At 47.1% G+C, this 20,249-nt stretch overlaps 2 protein-coding genes across 2 annotated transcripts; both read left to right on the forward strand.

Annotated features, from left to right (window-relative positions):
- The first annotated feature begins 68 nt into the window (after positions 1 to 68).
- LOC121559498 (von Willebrand factor A domain-containing protein 7-like) lies at positions 69 to 8,519 on the forward strand. Its single transcript, XM_045214792.1, has 7 exons — positions 69 to 293; positions 3,560 to 3,709; positions 3,796 to 3,936; positions 5,973 to 6,066; positions 7,658 to 7,786; positions 7,931 to 8,117; positions 8,339 to 8,519. Exons 1-7 carry the CDS (start codon positions 69 to 71, stop codon positions 8,517 to 8,519), a joined length of 1,107 nt encoding a protein of 368 aa, XP_045070727.1.
- A 225-nt stretch (positions 8,520 to 8,744) lies between these two features.
- On the forward strand, positions 8,745 to 19,096 carry LOC121559828 (von Willebrand factor A domain-containing protein 7-like). Its single transcript, XM_045214793.1, has 12 exons — positions 8,745 to 8,879; positions 9,984 to 10,140; positions 10,244 to 10,320; positions 12,364 to 12,496; positions 12,598 to 12,750; positions 12,955 to 13,047; positions 13,673 to 13,959; positions 14,123 to 14,422; positions 14,613 to 14,883; positions 18,181 to 18,333; positions 18,513 to 18,658; positions 19,073 to 19,096. The coding sequence occupies exons 1-12, from the start codon at positions 8,745 to 8,747 to the stop codon at positions 19,094 to 19,096; spliced, it is 1,929 nt and encodes a 642-aa protein (XP_045070728.1).
- The last annotated feature ends 1,153 nt before the right edge of the window (positions 19,097 to 20,249 follow it).

Below are 20,249 nucleotides of genomic sequence, written 5' to 3' on the forward strand. Positions count from 1 at the left end.
CTTAGGCTGTGGTAATTAGAGAACTTCTCCACCTCTGTCCTTGAACCCTCAAGGCCGTGTACGCTGCCATGCAGACCTCCTTCCTCTTGATGGCGCTGTCCCTGTCCCTGCCAGGGGGCACCCAGGCCTTCAAACCCCTCATCTCAGGAGGTGGCTCTGTTACACACCGTGACATCACACAGAGGGCTGTCTTACGCAAAACCGCCGAGGTCTGTCGCGCCCTGGCCGTCGCCCAGGGGCGGGACTTCCAGCCTGCCGGTGAGTTGGCTATTGGTGAAAGTTGTGACAGACAGGTAATGAACTGATGTTTTTGCAATTGGTTCTATAAGACAGCAATGAATGTACTAGTATATACAGTGCTGCTTGAAAGTATGTGAACCCCTTGTACAATTACAGATTTCTTCAGTTTTTACCAGGAAATCTTCATTTAATTAGAACCAGTCTTTTTGATCTGACATAACAGGTTTATATTTACCAAATCCATATGTTGGTGTAGATAAGTAATGCGTGTGGTAGAAAAACAAAATTTAAAAGGAATTAGTGCAGGTGCAAAAATAAGTGAACCCCAAGTTGCATTGGTTAAATCAAGTAGGTAAGTAGAATCAGGTGGGTAAATTATTAGCTACCAAATTAACCAATCAAAGGAGAGATCGTTAGAAAAGAGTTTGGGCGGGTCTCTGATAAATAGAAACCTTGTCAGTTTGGTGCAAAGCACACCGTGCCGAGAGGAAAGGAGATCTCAGAGGACATCAGGACGAGGGTAGTGAGAGCACATTAGTCTGGGGAAGGCTATAAAATCATCTCTAAAAGATTTGAGCTCCATCAGTCCACTGTGAGGCAAATAATTTACAAATGTAGAGCATTTAACATGACAGCAACTTGGCCTAGAAGTGGATGCCCTTCCAAAATATCCCCAAGAGCCACAAGAACAATAATAAATCAGGTAAAAGCCAACCCAAACATAACATCTAGAGATTTGCAGACCTCCCTTGCTGCATCTCAGGTAAAAGTGTGTGCTTTAACAATAAGAAATGCCATTCAAGGGAGGGTTGCTAGGAAGAAGCCTCTGCTGTCAAAAAAGAACCAAACTGATCACCTGGACAAACCTGAAGGTTTCTGGAAGTCCATTCTCTGGACCGTTGAGTCCAAAATTGATGTTTGGCGAAAAGCCAACACTGCCTACCACCAAATAACCTTATCCCAACAGTCAAGCATGGTGGTGGGAATGTCAAGATCTGGGGCTGCTTTTCCTCCTCTGGACCTGGACGACTCCACATCATTAAGGGAACCATGAATTCTGAGGTATACCAGGAGATTCTTGAACAGAACATCAGGTCATCAGTCAAGAAGCTAAAGCTGGGCTGAAAATAGATCTTCCAACAAGACAACGACCCAAAGCATACAAGTAAATCTACCAAAGAATGGCTCAGGAGAAAGAAGATTTGTGTTTTGGATTGGCCAAGTCAAAGTCCTGACCTAAATCCAATCGAAATGCTGTGGCAGGACCTGAAGCGGGCAGTTCATGCCAGACACCACTCAAACCTCACTCAAATAGCTGAGTTCTGTAAGGAGGAGTGGGCAAAAATCCTCAAAACAGATATCGGAGACTGATTACTGGCTATAGGAGACCCTTTGCCTTGATGACAGCTTTGCACACTATTGGCATTCTCTCAACCAGCTTCATGAGGTAGTCACCTATAATGCTTTTCCAACAGTCTTTCTACAATGTAGATAATAGTAAAAATAAAGAAAAACTCTGGAATTAGTAGGTGTGCTCAAGCTTTTGACTGGTACTGTATATGTATGTATGTATGTATGTATGTATGTATGTATGTATGTATGTATGTATGTATGTATGTATGTGAAATATATTACAACCACCACCAGTCAAAAGTTTGGACACACCTTGAATAATAGTGAAGACATCAAAACTATGAAAAAACACATATGGAATCTATTAGTAACCATATGTTTTATATTTTAGATTCTTCAAATAGCCACCCTTTGCCTTGATGACAGCTTTGCACACTCTTGGCATTCTCTCAACCAGCTTCACCTGGAATGCTTTTCCAACAGTCTTGAAGGAGTTCCAACATATGCTGAGCACTTGTTGGCAGCCTTTCCTTCACTCTGCCGTCCGACTCATCCCAAACCATCTCAATTGGGTTGAGGTCGGGGGATTGTGGAGGCCAGGTCCTCTTATGCACCACTCCATCACTCTCCTTCTTGGTAAAATAGTCCTTACACAGCCTGGAGGTGTGTTGTGTCATTGTCCTGTTGAAAAACAAATGATAGTCCCACTAAGCCCAAACCAGATGGGATGGCATATCGCTGCAGAATGTTGTGGTAGCCATGCTGGTTAAGTGTGCCTTGAATTCTAAATAAATCACAGACTGTGTCACCAGCAAAGCACCCACACACCATAACACCTCCTCCTCCATGCTTTACAGTGGGAACTACACATGCAGAGATCATCCGTTCACCCACACCGCGTCTCACAAAGACACGACGGTTGGAACCAAAATTCTCCAATTTGGACTCCAGAGCAAAGGACACATTTCCACTGGTCTAATGTCCATTGCTCGTGTTTCTTGGCCCAAGCAAGTCTCTTCTTATTATTGGTGTCCTTTAGTAGTGGTTTCTTTGCAGCAATTTGATCATGAAGGCCTAATTCACATAGTCTCCTCTAAACAGTTGATGTTGAGATGGGTCTGTTACTTGAACTCTGTGAAGCATTTATTTGGGCTTCAATTTCTGAGGCTGGTAACTCTAATGAACTTATCCTCTGCAGCAGAGGTAACTCTGGGTCTTCCATTCCTGTGGCGGTCCTCATGAGAGCCAGTTTCATCATAGCGCTTGATGGTTTTTGCCACTGCACTTGAAGAAACTTTCAAAGTTCTTGAAATGTTCCGTATTGACTGACCTTCATGTCTTAAAGTAATGATGGACTTTAATTTCTCTTTGCTTATTTGAGCTATTCTTGCCATAATATGGACTTGATCTTTTACCAAATTGGGCTAGCTTCTGTAAACCCCCCTACGTTGTCACAACACAACTGATTGGCTCAAACGCATTAACAAGGTAATACATTCCACAAATTACCTTTTAAGGCACACCTGTTAATTGAAATGCATTCCAGGTGACTACCTCATGAAGCTGGTTGAGAGAATGCCAAGAGCGTGCAAAGTTGTCATCAAGGCAAAGGGTATAAAAAAAATATATTTTGATTTGTTTAACACGTTTGGTTACTACATGATTCCATATGTGTTATTTCATAGTTTTGATGTCTTCACTGTTATTCTACAATGTAAAAATAAAGAAAAACCCTTGAATAAGTAGGTGTGTCCAAACTTTTGACTGGTTGTTTGTGTGTGTGTGTGTGTGTATGTATGTGTATATACACTGTATATAAGACATTTTCACCAGTCTGAATGTTTTAGGATTTCATCACATCGTCGTTTCTCTTACTTGTGAGTTTCCTCTACTAACCAATTAATCTCTCTCTCTCTCTCTCTACCTTTCTCTCTGTCTGTCTCGCTCCGTCCCTTTCTCTCTACAGATTGATGACAGTCTGTCCATCTTCAAACTACAGAAGGCCTGCTCTGCAGACTCCTCTTCCTCCCTCGTCTCCACCATCCACTTCCAGAGCACCATTGTCAAGATGTACCTTAGTAATGCCCTGGTGGACATGGCGTTTGCCCTGAGCAAGGTGAGGATGACAATGATGACGATGATGATGATGGTGGTGGTGATGATGATGATGGTGATGATGATGGTGATAATGATGTGAGCCAGGCGCACCACTTCGACGGTGAGACCTTCCAGGGGGGGCGGGCCCTGATCACGGCGGGGGTGTCGGAGGTCAAGGCCAGCGTCAAACGAGAGAGCTTCCTGTTGGCCAGGCTGGCGCTGGGACGGGTCTGTCACACACTACAGGTGAGGTGTCTGTCACAGTACAGGTGAGTGTGTCTGTCACAGTACAGGTGAAGGTGTCTGTCACAATACAGGTGAAGTTGTCTGTCACAATACAGGTGAAAATGTATATTACAGTACATGTGAAGGTGTCTGTCACAGTACAGGTGAAGGTGTCTATCACAGTACATGTGAAGGTGTCTGTCACAGTACAGGTGAAGGTGTCTGTCACAGTACAGGTGAAGGTGTCTGTCAGAGTACAGGTGAGGTGTCTGTCACAATACAGGTGAAGGTTTCTGTCACAGTACAGGTGAGGTGTCTGTCACAGTACAGGTGAGGTGTCTGTCACAATACAGGTGAAGGTGTCTGTCACAATACAGGTGAAGGTGTCTGTCACAATACAGGTGAAGGTGTCTGTCACAATACAGGTGAAGGTGTCTGTCACAGTACATGTTTAGGTGTCTATCACAGTACATGTGAAGGTGTCTATCACAGTACAGGTGAAGATGTCTATCACAGTACAGGTGAAGGTGTCTGTCACAATACAGGTGAAGGTGTCCGTCACAATACAGGTGAAGGTGTCCGTCACAGTACAGGTGAAGGTGTCTGTCACAATACAGGTGAAGATGTATATCACAGTACATGTGAAAGTGTCTGTCACAGTACAGGTGAAGGTGTCATTAACAATACAGGTGAAGGTGTCTGTCACAGTACAGGTGAGGTGTCTGTCACAGTACAGGTGAATGTGTCTGTCACAGTACATGTAAAGGTGTCTGTCACAGTACAGGTGAAGGTGTCTGTCATAGTACAGGTGAAGGTGTCTGTCACACTACAGGTGAAGGTGTCTGTCACACTACAGGTGAAGGTGTCTGTCACAGTACAGGTGAATGTGTCTGTCACAGTACATGTAAAGGTGTCTGTCACACTACAGGTGAAAGTGTCTGTCACAGTACAGGTGAGGTGTCTGTCACACTACAGGTGAAGGTGTCTGTCAGAGTACAGGTGAGGTGTCTGTCACAATACAGGTGAAGGTGTCTGTCACAGTACAGGTGAGGTGTCTGTCACAATACAGGTGAGGTGTCTGTCACAATATAGGTGAAGGTGTCTGTCACAATACAGGTGAAGGTGTCTGTCACAGTACATGTTTAGGTGTCTATCACAGTACATGTGAAGGTGTCTGTCACAATACAGGTGAAGATGTCTATCAAAATACAGGTGAAGGTGTCTGTCACAATACAGGTGAAGGTGTCTGTCACAATACAGGTGAAGATGTATATCACAGTACATGTGAAGGTGTCTGTCACAGTACAGGTGAAGGTATCTATCACAATACAGGTGAAGTTGTCTGTCACAGTACAGGTGAGGTGTCTGTCACAGTACAGGTGAATGTTTCTGTCACAGTACAGGTGAAGGTGTCTGTCACAGTACAGGTGAAGGTGTCTGTCACAATACAGGTGAAGGTGTCTGTCACAGTACAGGTGAGGTTTCTGTCACAGTACAGGTGAATGTGTCTGTCACAGTACATGTAAAGGTGTCTGTCACAGTACAGGTGAAGGTGTCTGTCACAGTACAGGTGAAGGTGTCTGTCACACTACAGGTGAAGGTGTCTGTCACAATACAGGTGAAGGTGTCTGTCACAGTACAGGTGAGGTGTCTGTCACAGTACAGGTGAAGGTGTCTGTCACAGTACATGTAAAGGTGTCTGTCACACTATAGGTGAAGGTGTCTGTCACAGTACAGGTGAGGTGTCTGTCACACTACAGGTGAAGGTGTCTATCACAATACAGGTGAAGGTGTCTATCACAATACAGGTGAGGTGTCTATCACAAAACAGGTGAAGGTCTGTCACACTACAGGTGAAGGTGTCTATCACAGTACAGGTGACACAGAAACAAGCACGCATGCACACAAACTACAGGTGAGAGAGGGAGATGATGAAGACTGAGTTAATTGTACTGATACTGTTGAGTTGATTGTACTGATACTGTTGAGTTGATTGTACTGATATTGTTGAGTTGATTGTACTGATACTGTTGAGTTGATTGTGACTGTCTCTCCAGGATTTCTACAGCCACAGTAACTGGGTTGAGATGGGGAACAGACAGCCTTACAGCACTCTGATCAGACCTGACCTGCAACTGGTGAACCTGGCAGGTATTGTGTGTGAAACTCTCTGTAGTTTATTTAAACCACACCCAGATATATACCCACCTATATCGGCACAATACAGTTAACTACATGCAACACAAACATGTAGCTAAAACACATACATTATAAAGGCATTTGTTCATAAAATAAGTATTTGGGTGTGTGCCAATGTCAACACTAAACCACTCCCTCCTTGTATCAGTCGACCAACCAGCCTGGAGAGTATAGATTTCATCACCTCTACACATACTTCACACCCAATCCACATTCTGTACTCTAACTCCAGTGGTGGAAAAAGTACCCAATTGTCATACTTGAATAAAAGTATAGATACCTTAATAGAAAGTTACTCAAGTCAAAGTAAAAGTCACCCAGTAAAATACTACTTGAGTAAAAGTCTAAAAGTATTTGGTTCTAAATATACTTAAGTATCAAAAGTAAATGTAATTGCTAAAATATACTTAAGTATCGAAAGTAAACGTATAAATCATTTCAAATTCTTTCTATGAAGCAAAGCAGACAGCACCATTTTCTTGTTTTTAAATTGTATGGATAGCCAGTGACACACTCCAACACTCAGACATCATTTACAAAAGATGCATTTGTGTTTAGTGAGTCTGCCAGATCAGAGGCAGAAGGGATGAACATGTGTTGTCTTGATAAGTGTGTCAATTGGACCATTTTCCTGTCTTGCTAAGCATTCAAAATGTAACAAGTACTTTTAGGTGTCAGGTAAAATGTATGGAGTAAAAAGTACATTATTTACTTTAGGAATGTAGTGAAGTAAAAGTAAAAGTTGTAAAAAATATAAATAGTACAGTAAAGCACAGATACCCCCAAAATCTACTTCAGTAGTACTTTAAAGTATTTTTACATCACTGTCTAACTCTACAGTGGATTGTCTGTCTGTCATTGTTGAGTGAACGTTACTACTGCTACTACCACAAACACACACCTTCACCACCTCCAACACCCCCTCCTGTTCTAACCCCCTCTCCTCCCTCTCCAGGCCCCAGTACTCCTGTTCTAACCCCCTCTCCTCCCTCTCCAGGCTCCAGTCCTCCTGTTCTAACCCCCTCTCCCTCTCCAGGACCCAGTCCTCCTGTTCTAACCCCCTCTCCCTCTCCAGGCCCCAGTACTCCTGTTCTAACCCCCTCTCCCTCTCCAGGCCCCATTACTCCTGTTCTAACCCCCTCTCCAGGCCCCATTACTCCTGTTCTAACCCCCTCTCCAGGCCCCATTACTCCTGTTCTAACCCCCTCTCCTCCCTCTCCAGGCCCCAGTACTCCTGTTCTAACCCCCTCTCCTCCCTCTCCAGGCCCCAGTACTTCTGTTCTAACCCCCTCTCCCTCTCCAGGCCCCATTACTCCTGTTCTAACCCCCTCTCCAGGCCCCATTACTCCTGTTCTAACCCCCCTCTCCTCCCTCTCCAGGCCCCAGTACTCCTGTTCTAACCCCCTCTCCTCCCTCTCCAGCACCAGTCCTCCTGTTCTAACCCCCTCTCCTCCCTCTCCAGGCCCCAGTCCTCCTGTTCTAACCCCCTCTCCTCCCTCTCCAGGACCCAGTACTCCTATTCTAACCCCCTCTCCCTCTCCAGGACCCAGCACTCCGACCTGTAGGAACTGTATAGGAGGTAACTGTACTGATAACATCCTACCAGAGGTCTTACAGCAGGGCCTGCTCACCTCTGGATACTTCAACCTGTTCTCCTCCAACAAACCTGCAGGTACGCACACACACACACACACTACACACACACCACACACACACACACTTCCTCTTTATATTTGACAGCAGCTAATGGGGATCCTAAAAAATACTAAATACACTGATGCAAACTAACTCACACACTCATCTCTCCCTCCCCTAGGTAAGTGTAGCCACGGCGGGTTTTTTGACCGGACCAGCGGTCGGGATCCGGTAGGGGGCATCAATAAGGACGACGTGGGGTCCAGTCACGGTCACCTCCACCACACCGCAGCCGATGTGGCGGTCAACGCTACCATGGAACTACTGGAGGACATCAGAGGAGCTGCCGGGGACAAGGACTTCCTACGGTGAGAGAGAGAGGCTGAAGCAGGTGGGCGATGTTTAGGCAAGAGGTGTTTATTTGTGACGTTTTGTGTTAAATTGTAGGATTTGATCAGTACTATGGGTAAGGATTAGGCTGCTGTATGATGAGGGAGCTGTCATTGTAAACTGTTGGGATGAGCTAGGATAGCAAAGGTTGTTTTTGGTTCATAATTCCTACTCCAAAATCTCTCTCTCTCTCTCCCAGGTTAATTGGCATCACCCAGTCATCAGTGTTGTGTTTTGTCATCGACACCACAGGAAGTATGAGTGATGACATCACTGAGGCTAAGAGAGTGTCCTTCTCCATCATCGACAGTAAGAGAGGAACCCAGCAGGAACCTTCATCATACATCCTGGTCCCCTTCAACGACCCAGGTGGGTGTTAGCCTGGTCCCAGATCTGTTAGTGCTGTCCCACTCCAACATTATTGTCACGTCACATGCCAAGTGCCTCCACTGAAACTGGGAGCAGAATGACTGTTTTAACACAAACTTATCTTTTTACATGTGTGGAATAACAATTAATTTTTACGTCCAATTAAATCATGTGGTGTGTGTGCTTGTGTGTGTGTGTGTGTGTGTGTGTGTGTGGGGGGGGTCTGACTGGTGTGTATGTGTTGTAATTCCCAGCTGGCCCTCACGACCGTGCCACCCTCCTCTGAGATCTTTGTGTTCACTGATGCTCCTGCTAAAGACACCGCACTGAAGAGCACTGTCACCGCCCTCATAGAGAGCACCAAGTCTGTGGTTAGTAGTTTTCACTACAGTTTCTCTCTGTCTCTGTCTCTGTCTCTCTCACTCTGTCTCTCCCCCTTTTGAGACACAGTTTACTGTTTGTGGGCTCACAAGGTGTCTGAGTGTGATGTAAATGCCAGCCATTATGTTGCATCTCAAAGTATCTTCTTCTTTCCTTACTTTGACTTTCCTTTAATCCTTCATTCTGTCATCAACCTCTCTCTACCTCTCCTCTCCTCTCTCTACCTCTCCTCTCCTCCTCCTCTCTCTACCTCTCCTCTCCTCTCTCTACCTTGCCTCTCCTCTCCTCTCTCTACCTCTCCTCTCCTCTATCTGCCTCTCCTCTCTCTACCCCTCCTCTCTCTACCTCTCCTCCTCTCTCTACCTCTCCTCGCGTCTCCTCTCATCTCCCTCACCTCTCCTCTCCTCTCCTCTCCTCTCCTCTCCTCTCCTCTCCTCTCCTCCTCTCCTCTCTCCTCTCCTCTCCTCTCTCTCCTCTCATCTCCTCTCCTCTCCTCTCCTCTCCTCTCCTCTCCCTCTCCTCTCCTCTCCTCTCCTCTCTCTACCGCTCCTCTCTACCTCTCCTCTCCTCTCCTCTCCTCTCCCTCTCCTCTCCTCTCCTCTCCTCTCTCTCTCTCTCTCTCTCTCTCTCTCTCTCCTCTCGCCTCTCCTCTCTCTGCCTCTCTCTGCCTCTCCCTTCTTTCCTATCCTCTCCCTCTCCCTCTCTCTCTCTCTCTCTCTCTCTCTCTCTCTCTCTCTCTCTCTCTCTCTCTCTCTCTCTCTCTCTCCTCTCCTCTGCCTCTCCTCTCTCAGCCTCTCCTCTCTCTTTCTCTCCTCTCCCTCTCTGCCTCTCCTCTCCTCTCTCCTCTCCTCTCTCTTCCTCTCCTCTCTCTCTCTCCCTCTCTCTCCCTCTCCTCTCCTCTCCTCTCCTCTCCTTCTCTCTCCTCTCCTCTCCTCTCCTCTCCTCTCCTCTCCTCTCCTCTCTCTCCTCTCCTCTCCTCTCCTCTCTTCCTCTCCTCTCCTCCCTCTTCCTCTCCTCTCCTCTCCTCTCCTCTCCTCTCCTCTCTCTACCTCTCCTCTCTACCTCTCCTCTGCCATCTTCTCTCCTCTCGTCAGGTGACCTTCATGTTGACTGACAACCTCCGCTCAAGTCGTCGCCGTAGGCATTCCGTGGGCGGGGCTTCAGTTGTATGGCCCAGTCAGGGTGGAGCCTCCAACCGGATGGCCCAATCAGACGCTCAGCTGTACCATGACCTTGCCCAGGCCTCTGGAGGTCAACCAATCAATCAATCATTCTTATTCACAAAGCAGTTGTCCCAAAGTGCTATACAGCTTCTTATAGAAATATTAGAACATACTGTGTTTCCTTCCTCCAGGTCAGGCCATTGAGGTCACCAAGGTCGACCTACACCGGGCCACCAGCGTCATCGAGGACGCCTCCGCTGCAGCACAGGTATGGCAGAGAGAGGAGAGGAGAGGAGAGGAGAGGAGAGGAGAGGAGAAGAGGAGAGGAGAGGAGAGGAGGGAGGAGAGGAAAGGAGAGGAGAGAGGAGAGGAGAGAGAGGAGAGGAAGGAGAGAGGAGGAGAGGAGAGAGGAGAGGAGAGGAGAGGAGAGGAGAGGAGAGGAGAGGAGGAGGGAGAGGAGAGGAGAGGAAGAGGAGAGGAGAGAGAGGAGAGGAGAGGAGAGGAGAGGAGAGGTAGAGAGAGGAGAGGAGAGGAGAGGCAGAGAGAGGTGAGGAGATGCAGAGAGAGGAGAGGAAAGGAGAGGTATAGAGGAGAGGTAGAGAGAGGAGAGGAGAGGAGAAGGAGAGGAGAGGAGAGGAGAGGAGAGGAGAGGAGAGGAGAGGAGAGGAGAGGAGAGGCGTTGCAAGCGCCATGCTCTACCAACTGAGCTACAGGGGACTTTTTCCACATTTTGTTACGTTACAGCCTTGTTAAAAAAATGATTAAATAGTTTTTCTTCCTCATCAATCTACACACAACACCCCATAATGACAAAGCAAAAACAGGTTTTTAGAAATGTTTGCAATTTTAGAAAAAATGAAATGTCACATTTACATAAGTATTCAGACCCTTTACTCAGTACCATGTTGAAGCACCTTTAGCAGTGATTACAGACTTGAGACTTATTGGGTGTGACGCTACAAGCTTGGCACTCTATCTGTATTTGGGGAGTTTCTCCCATTCTTCTCTGCAGATCCTCTCAAGCTCAGTCAGGTTGGATGGGGAGCGTCGCTGCACAGCTTTTTTCAGGTCTCTCCAGAGATGTTCGATCAGGTTCAAGTCTGGGCTCTGGCTGGGCCACCCAAGGACATTCAGAGACTTGTCACGAAGCCACTCCTGCATTGGCTTGGCTTTGTGCTTAGGGTCGCTGTCCAGTTAGAAGGTGAACCTTTGCCCTAGTCTGAGGTCCCGAACCCTCTGGAGCAGGATTTCATCAAGTATCTCTATGTACTTTTCTCCGTTCGTCTTTCCCTCAATCCTGACTAGTCTCCCAGTTCCTGCCGCTGAAAAACATTCCCACAGCATGATGCTGCCACCACCATGCTTCACCGTAGGGATGGTGCCAGGTTTCCTCCAGACGTGACGTTTGGCATTCAGGCCAAAGAGATCAATCTTGGTTTCATCAGACCAGAGAATCTTGTTTCTCTTGGTCTGAGAGTCCTTTAGGTGCCTTTTGGCAAACTCCAAGTGGGCTGTCATGTGCCTTTTACTGAGGAGTGGCTTCCATCTGGCCTGATTGGTGGAGTGCTGTAGAGATGGTTGTCCTTCTGGAATGTTCTCCCATCTCCACAGAGGAACACTAGAGCTCTGTCAGAGTGACCATCGGGTTCTTGGTCACATCCCTGGACAAGGCCCTTCTTCCCAGATTGCTCAGTTTGGCCTGGCGGCCAGCTCAAGGAAGAGTCTTGGTGGTTCCAAACTTCTTCCATTTAGGAATGATGGAAGCCACTGTGTTCATGGGGACCGTCAATGCTGCAGAATTTTTTGGTACCCTTCCCCAGATCTGTGCCTCAACACAATCCTGTCTTGGAGCTCTACGGACAATTCCTTCGACCTCATGGTCTTTGCTCTGACATGCACTGTCAGCTGTGGGTCCTTATATAGACAGGTGTGTGCCTTTCCAAATCATGTCCAATCATTTGAATTTAACACAGGTGGACTCCAATCAAGTTGTAGAAACATCTCAAGGATGATCAATGGAAACGGGATGCACCTGAGCTCAATTTCGAGTCTCATAGCAAAGGGTCTGAATACTTATGTAAATAAGGTATTTCTGTTTTTTCTTTGTAATACATTTGCAAAGATTTCGAAAAACCTGTTTTCACTTTGTCATTATGGGGGTATTGTGTGTAGATTGATGAGGAAAAACATTTATTGAATCAATTTTAGAATTACGCTGTATCATAACAAAATGTGGAAAAAGTCAAGGGGTCTGAATACTTTCCGAATGCACTGTATCTAGTGTATTGTCTATTAACCCCTCCTCCTCCAGGTGACTGTTCTACAGGAGGTAAGGAGCCCAGGAAAGGCAGATAATTTCTCATTCACAGTAGACGAGTCTATGAGAAACCTGAATGCTTACATCACAGGAGGATCCCTCTCCTTCACTCTCACCAGCCCTTCAGGTGTGTGTGTGTGTTTGACAGCCAGGTGTAACTGGATTTACTGTACACGTCACCTGTCCAGGTAAGTTTGGTATAATCAGATGTCCCTCTCCTCCCTCCAGGTGTGTCCCAGAGTGACAGTGAGGCCAACGGTCCCCTGGGGACCATCCAGACCGTGGGGAACCTACGCCGCATCTCTCTGACCTCACACAACCATACAGGATTATGGGAAATCAGTATGAACTCCATAGAGTTCTACTCACTGAAGGTCATAGGTCAGTACAGTGTAAAGTGGAGAGCTCTGATCCCTGGTCAACAGTAGTACATTATATATATGGAATAGGGTTCCATTTCAGAGGCAGTCGATTGTGCAAACCTTCCCTTCTCATCACAGCATTGAGATATCTATCTTTATTCTCTATGTAAGAATTGTTTAAGGGATTAGCTAAAGTTTGTGTGTGTTTGTGTGTGTGTTTCAGGTCAGAGCTCTGTTAATTTTGGCTACCATTTCGTGGAGGCTTTCGGGGGGGCTCATGGAGACTTTGGTCTCAAAGAGGGCCGTCCTCTCACAGGTAACAATAAAGAACAAAAGTAACCGCCTACAGTACCGACTTTGTCATCTTCATCTTCCATAGCATCACAGCAGAGTAGTTTAAAATAATGTTACAAAATAGTAACTTCCTCCTCCTCTCTTCATTCCCTCTGTTTCTGCCTCATTTTATCCCTCGCTCTTTTCCCTCTTTCATTATTTCTCTCTTCCTCTTTTCACTTCTCTCCTCTCCCTCTATCTCTATTCACCACCCTGTCTCTACACCCTCTCTCTCCTCTCCCTCTGTCTCTCTTCACCATCCTGTCTCTACACACTCTCTCTCTCCTCTCCCTCTGTCTCTCTTCACCACCCTGTCTCTACACACTCTCTCTCTCTCCTCTCCCTCTGTCTCTCTTCACCACCCTGTCTCTACACACTCTCTCTCCTCTCCCTCTGTCTCTCTTCACCACCCTGTCTCTACACTCTCTCTCTCCTCTCCCTCTGTCTCTCTTCACCACCCTGTCTCTACACTCTCTCTCTCCTCTCCCTCTGTCTCTCTTCACCACCCTGTCTCTACACCCTCTCTCTCTCTCTTTTCATCCCCTGTCTCTCCACCTCTCTCTACCTCTCTCTACCCACTCTATCCCTCTCCCCCCACCCCCTCCCAGGCGGTAACATAACCCTGCTGGTGTCTGTAACGGGGGGTGACTCTGTCACTGTGACGGAGGTGGCCCTGGTCGAGGCCTCGGGGTCAGGATCAGAAGTCAATGGAACCCTGCAGTCGCTAGGCGGCACCGGCAGCGGGGACTTCCTGGTTACCATGGCCAGAGTCCCGCAGGGGGAGTTTGTGGTGCGTCTGAGGGGAGAGACCAGCAGCGCCACCACCAAATCATCACCTAGCCTCTTCCAGAGACAGGCCTCCACTCAGATAAAGACTTCCAGCATCTCTGTTATGGTCAGTTGGTTTCCTCTTGTAGAACTCTGAAATTGCACCCTTTTCCTTTGGACCAGGGCCACTAGGGTTCTGGTGAAAAGTAGTGCACTATATATAAGGAATAGGATGCCATTTTGGACAGACCCTGTCTTATTGTTAAAAAGTGAAGTTCTTATCTCCCCAGGCCCAGGCTGACAGTACTCTAGAACCCGGTTCTACCATTTCCGTCCTCTTCACCGTGACGATGGTCAACGGAACCGGAGGAACCTTTACCGTCCGAGCAACCAACGACCGTGGCTTCCCTTCCTCCTTCCCTGCCAGCGTCTCCATTGTGACCAGGGGCGGCTTGGCCAATGGTACAGTGACCCTCACGGCGCCCGCCAGCACCCCGTCGGGAACGGACGTCACCCTGACCATCGAGGCAGAGTCCGCTGGAGCCGCAGACTTGAACTACTCCATCCTGCGTCTCTCTGTTGTCAGCAAGGTAAGGGTCGTATTCCAAAACTCTAACATGGGCCTGGCCTCCTTTCCTCATTTCCTCTCTCCCTTATGGCCCCTGGTTTGAACGCTACCAGCTCTACTGGTCAGAGATGGTTCTACCACTACTTCAGTTGTCTGACTAAGCTCTCTATCTGTCTCTGTGTCTCTGTCTCCCCCCCTCCTCCAGGTGACAGATTTCACCCCCTCCCCAGTGCGGGGTGGTCAGCATCTCGTCCAACTGCCCGGCTGACTGCAGTGCCTCCTACTGGCAGCTCTCTGCCACCATGACCGACAGTGTCAACGGGACGGGCATTGACCGAGTAACCCTGCGCCAGGGCAACGGGACCCTGAACACTTCTACTGCGGTGGGCACCGGAGGCGAGAACGTGACCTGGGTGGCCTACAGCGCCTCCTGCTGTTCAAAGAAGGTAGAACTGGTGGTTGTGGACAAGGCAGGCAACGTGGGTGTGTGTCTGGGCTCAGTGAAGGACTCTGTTGGGGTGGTTGTGAGCTCTACAGCACAGGTCTCTGTCACCAACACTACAGCTGTACCTGTAGTTAGTACTACATCCTCCGGAGGACCACCTTTGACTCTGTCCCTGTATCTAATGATCTGTGTGATGCTTTCTCTCCTCATGTGGAATAGAGTAGAGCTATAGAGTTGTATAATAGTTAATGTAGGTACTGTAGAGTTAATGTGGAATCAGTGCAAAGAGAATCATGTCATCAGACGTAACTGGTATGTATATGTTATGCTGTACTAAGAGACAAGTGGAATATGTAATGAACATGTGGAAATATGAACTCTTTGTCATAAAACACTGTGGAAACTCTGTCATAATACACTGTGGAAACTGTCATAATACACTGTGGAAACTCTGTCATAATACACTGTGGAAACTCTGTCATAATACACTGTGGAAACTGTCATAATACACTGTGGAAACTCTGTCATAATACACTGTGGAAACTCTGTCATAATACACTGTGGAAACTGTCATAATACACTGTGGAATCTCTGTCATAATACACTGTGGAAACTGTCATAATACACTGAGGAAACTCTGTCATAATACACTGTGGAATCTCTGTCATAATACACTGTGGAAACTCTGTCATAATACACTGTGGAATCTCTGTCATAATACACTGTGGAAACTGTCATAATACACTGAGGAAACTCTGTCATAATACACTGTGGAATCTCTGTCATAATACACTGTGGAAACTCTGTCATAATACACTGTGGAATCTCTGTCATAATACACTGTGGAAACTTTTTCATTTATTATTATTATTATTATTTATATTACCTTAAATCTGTCAAACCGAAACTATGAAGATCTTGTCAAAACGTCTGCTTTTGGTGAAATTCCCTTCTAAACCAAGTTGACCGTCAGTTTCATTCTGAATAACTCTTCACATTGATGTCACACACAGACAGCATAGACAGAAAACAGAACCCCTATACGTTATGAGGCCATTGGTGATGTATGTGATGAATTCATAGGGACAAATCTTTATCCATTATAATATATTTTCACCTCAATTAACGCTTGTTGAATCTTATTTTAAAAACTGATGTGCACTGTGGGAAATTGTCACGATCGTCAGGGAGAGAAGTAGACCAATGCACAGCGTGATGAACGAACATGTTACTTTATTTAATAAAGCACGAAACAAAACAACAAACGACTCGTAACGTCCTTGGTAACAAAGACCAACACGGAACAAAAACCCACAAACCCAAAGGGAAAACATACAGTTTAAATATGGCTCCCAATCAGAGACAACCAGCCAACCGCTGACACTCGTTGCCTTTGATTGGGAGTCACTCAGGCAAAACATAGCAATAGATGAACTAGAACCCCCAACATAGAAACACACCACATAGAACAAACACACCCTGGCTCAACAACTAGAGTCCCATAGCCAGGGTGTGACAGTACCCCCCCCTAAAGGCGCGGACTGCGACCGCGCCTCAAAAAGAGCAAAACAGGGGAGGGCTGGGTGGGCATACCTCCTCGGCGGCGGTTCTGGCTCCGGGCTTGACCCCCACTCCTTCTCTAACCCCCCAAAGTACCCCTGGTCCGGTCTGGCCCTGCTGACCAGAGCTGAACTGAACACTGGTGGAGCGGATTGCTCTAGCTCCGGCGTGACGCAGCACCTGACCGGTGCCAGACCCGCCACTGGTGGAACAGGCACGGGCCGTGCCGGACTGACGACGCACACCACTGGCTTGGTGTGGGGAGCAGGAGCGGGCCGAGCCGGGCTGACGAAACGCACCACTGACTTGGTGCGGGGAGCAGGAGCGGGCCGAACCGGGCTGACGAAGCGCACCACTGACTTGGTGCGGGGAGCAGGAACGGACCGTGCCGGGCTGACGACGCGCACCACTGACTTGGTGCGGGAAGCAGGAACGGGCCGGACAGGGCTGACGAAACGCACCACTTACTTGGTGCGGGGAGCAGGAATGGGCCGGACTGGGCTGGCGACGCGCACCACAGACTTGGTGCGGAGAGCAGGAACGGGCCGGACAGGGCTGGCGACGCGCACCACAGACTTGGTGCGGAGAGCAGGAACGGGCCGGACAGGGCTGACGAAACGCACCCCAGACTTGGTGCGGGGAGCAGGAATGGGCCGGGCCGAGCTGGCGATGCGCACCGTAGACTTGGTGCGAGTGGCAGGAACAGGCCGGACCGTACTGGGAACACACACCACTGGCCCTACGTGGGGATCAGGAACAGGCCGGACCGGACTGGCAACACACACCCGTACCTCTCGCCGTGCCTCTACATCTTCCACCCCCTCTTCGACCAGTGGCCCCCGTAACCTGGAGGCCTCCTCTGCCAATCCGCTGGGCCGCTCTGCCGCGGTCTCCTGCTGGCCCGTCGTCCACGGTGTTTGCCCCCCCCTAAAAATTTTCTGGGGGTCTCTCTTCCCCGTGGGCCAGGCCTCTATATTTCTCGCCCAACTCTCGCTCTCCTGCTTCCAACTCCAGCCATTCTGCTCCTCAATGGGCTTGACCCAGTCGAAGCTCTTCCTCAACTGTTCCCAAGTCCATCCACTCTGCTCTTTACAAGGCTGGACCCAGTCGAGGTTGCCACGGAGATCTGCAAGCGATTCCCCTGGCGATGGCTCCTGGACACGCTGCTTGGTCCAGTTTTGGTGGGTTTTTCTGTCACGATCGTCAGGGAGAGAAGTAGACCAATGCGCAGCGTGATGAACGAACATGTTACTTTATTTAATAAAGCACGAAACAAAACAACAAACGACTCGTAACGTCCTTGGTAACAAAGACCAACACGGAACAAAAACCCACAAACCCAAAGGGAAAACATACAGTTTAAATATGGCTCCCAATCAGAGACAACCAGCCAACCGCTGACACTCGTTGCCTCTGATTGGGAGTCACTCAGGCAAAACATAGCAATAGATGAACTAGAACCCCCAACATAGAAACACACCACATAGAACAAACACACCCTGGCTCAACAACTAGAGTCCCATAGCCAGGGTGTGACAGAAATAAAAAAATATATATGTTAGAAGCTAAAGTGGGGGAAGTCACGTGGTGGCCAATGATGTGGTGATTTGACAGTTTCTTGTCAGTTAAAACAGTGTCACTTACAGTATGGAACAGAAACAGACACAGGGCAGAGGTAACGATACCTAAAGAACCTGGGGAGACTAAACATACATCTGTTAGACAGAAAAACAGTACATTTCTGGAGATATCTGAGCCCATCTATTCTGAGCCAGATATAACCAAGAGGTTTGACAGAGGTGAGATGGAGGAGAGGATTGTGGATATCTACATCAGTGCAGACCCCCTGAGAGACGGTGAGACCAGCACCAAGAGAGAAGAGACAGCAGACACGGCTCCTAATAATCGACCAGGAGACCAGCACTCAGGTAACAAACACACACACACACATATACACACACACACACATAAAAGTTATTTTATGTGTCCACAGATCCTGATAGCTCAGGGAAGAATTCGTTCCTAGTTGCTGCAGTGTGTCTGGGGCTGCTGTGTGTTCTCCTACTGGCTGGGATCGTATATTGTGTTGAACTGTGTCACCACACAGAGAACGCCTGTTGTCCTGACGGATGGAGGAAGTTTGGCTGCAGCTGTTACGACATCTCTACTGAGTCGAAGACCTGGAATGACAGCAAACAGGATTGTTTGGGGAGAGGAACAGACCTGGTGATCATAAACAGCAAGGAGGAACGGGTGAGAGAGAGGGGGAGGGCTGATGAGGGTGAGATAATTTGATGACGACACTGATATTTCAATTAAAAATTTAAAATATATAGACAACATCTTCATCATTCCCAAAGGTATTTCTCACAGAATTCAACAAGACAGCCTGGATCGGTCTGACTGAGATCGATGAAGAGGGGACCCGGAAATGGGTGGACGGCACACCACTGATTATATTCTGATCGACTGACATTTCAAAAAATATAATTTAGGATGAATGTTTAGCTAGCTAGTAGACTAAAAGGTGAATAAATGTGAATGTTTTTATTTATTGAACATAATAGGTTTGTTAACACTACATGTCTACATGCACTCAGGCTCTATTGCATCACTGGATTTCCACAGTGTCTGACTGTCTGGTTCTCTGTGTTGTTTTCCCTCTAGGTACTGGGGGAGAAACCAGCCTGATAATGGGGATGGTCCTATAATACACATAGGAGAGGAGGACTGTGCTGAGATATATGTTGGTGGACAAAACTGTAAATTGTGACGACCAAGAAAGTGTTTTAACAATAGCCTACTCTAACATCTCTCTCTCTATCTCTCTCTCTATCTCACGAACATATTCATGAATTAATACAATTCCTGTTTACTTCCTGAGATACAGTAGTAGCTTCCTGTCTTCAGTAGTTACATGATGGACACATCACCAGACACAGACAATGAATGACACACAACAACACTAAAATGACATGGCTGCATTAGAACAGATTGAAGGGAACACCATGTGGTTAATAAGTTAGTACAGTCCACTCCTGATAAGCGCACATCGGATAAGTGCCAGACCTGGGTTCAAATACTATTTGAAATCTTTCAAATACTTTGAGCATTTGCTGTAGGCTGCTGGAATGTCAGATGGGCGGGGTTTGCACTTTTGAGACTTTCCTATTGCAAAATGTAAACTCAATCAAGCACAGCTATAATATTTTAGATGATTTCCACACTCTGTACTCAGGAATAAGATACAAATATTTGTAAAATATTAAAGATAAAGATAAGACCGGTGAAAAAGAGAAGAAAATGTGCTAACCTCAACCACCCATGTTACTCTTTAATCATAGTTCATGCATGGACTCTACAAGGTGCCGAAAGCGTTCCACAGGGATGCTGGACCATGTTGACTTCAATGCTTCCCACAGTTGTGTCAGATTAGGCTTGGGCGGTACACTGGGGTATTTGGAAATAGCCACTGGATGGTTTTTCAATACCGTAAAAACTATTTATTTTAAGTTTTTCAATACATTTTAATATTGGCAGCTCTTTTTTAAGTGGGTTCATTAATCAGCTGGTATAAAGCAAACAGTTTACAAAAATTCTTAAGAGCTTTAAAAGTAGCATGGCCCTTTTTGATCATATCTGTATTAAAATCACCAGTAACAATAACCTCTGATTTACCAAAGTCTGTACAATTGGAACAAGTCTCCTCCAACAATTCATAAGCTGGATTGCCTGTCTTGAGAGAAGGACGTATGCCGATATGAACATCTGGAAACCGCCCAACCCTAATGAAGATACTTTGGCTCCAGTTTCTACTTCCTCCCACTGAGGAGAAAACCTGGGA

Source organism: Coregonus clupeaformis, unplaced genomic scaffold (genome assembly GCF_020615455.1).
Source record: "Coregonus clupeaformis isolate EN_2021a unplaced genomic scaffold, ASM2061545v1 scaf0314, whole genome shotgun sequence".
In the NCBI taxonomy this organism is placed as follows: Eukaryota; Metazoa; Chordata; class Actinopteri; order Salmoniformes; family Salmonidae; genus Coregonus; species Coregonus clupeaformis.

What these genes read in the sequence shown, in the direction of transcription:
- LOC121559828 (XM_045214793.1), top strand. Translation starts at nt 8,745, where the DNA reads ATGTGTTGTAATTCCCAGCTGGCCCTCACGACCGTGCCACCCTCCTCT. An exon ending in CCTTGCCCAGGCCTCTGGAG is followed by an intron (nt 10,141 to 10,243) that starts GTCAACCAATCA and finishes TCCTTCCTCCAG; the next exon opens with GTCAGGCCATTGAGGTCACC. An exon ending in GTCTCTCTGTTGTCAGCAAG is followed by an intron (nt 14,423 to 14,612) that starts GTAAGGGTCGTA and finishes TCCAGGTGACAG; the next exon opens with ATTTCACCCCCTCCCCAGTG.
- LOC121559498 (XM_045214792.1), top strand. Translation starts at nt 69, where the DNA reads ATGCAGACCTCCTTCCTCTTGATGGCGCTGTCCCTGTCCCTGCCAGGG. An exon ending in GTGAAAGTTGTGACAGACAG is followed by an intron (nt 294 to 3,559) that starts GTAATGAACTGA and finishes TTCTCTCTACAG; the next exon opens with ATTGATGACAGTCTGTCCAT. An exon ending in GGGGACAAGGACTTCCTACG is followed by an intron (nt 8,118 to 8,338) that starts GTGAGAGAGAGA and finishes TCTCTCTCCCAG; the next exon opens with GTTAATTGGCATCACCCAGT.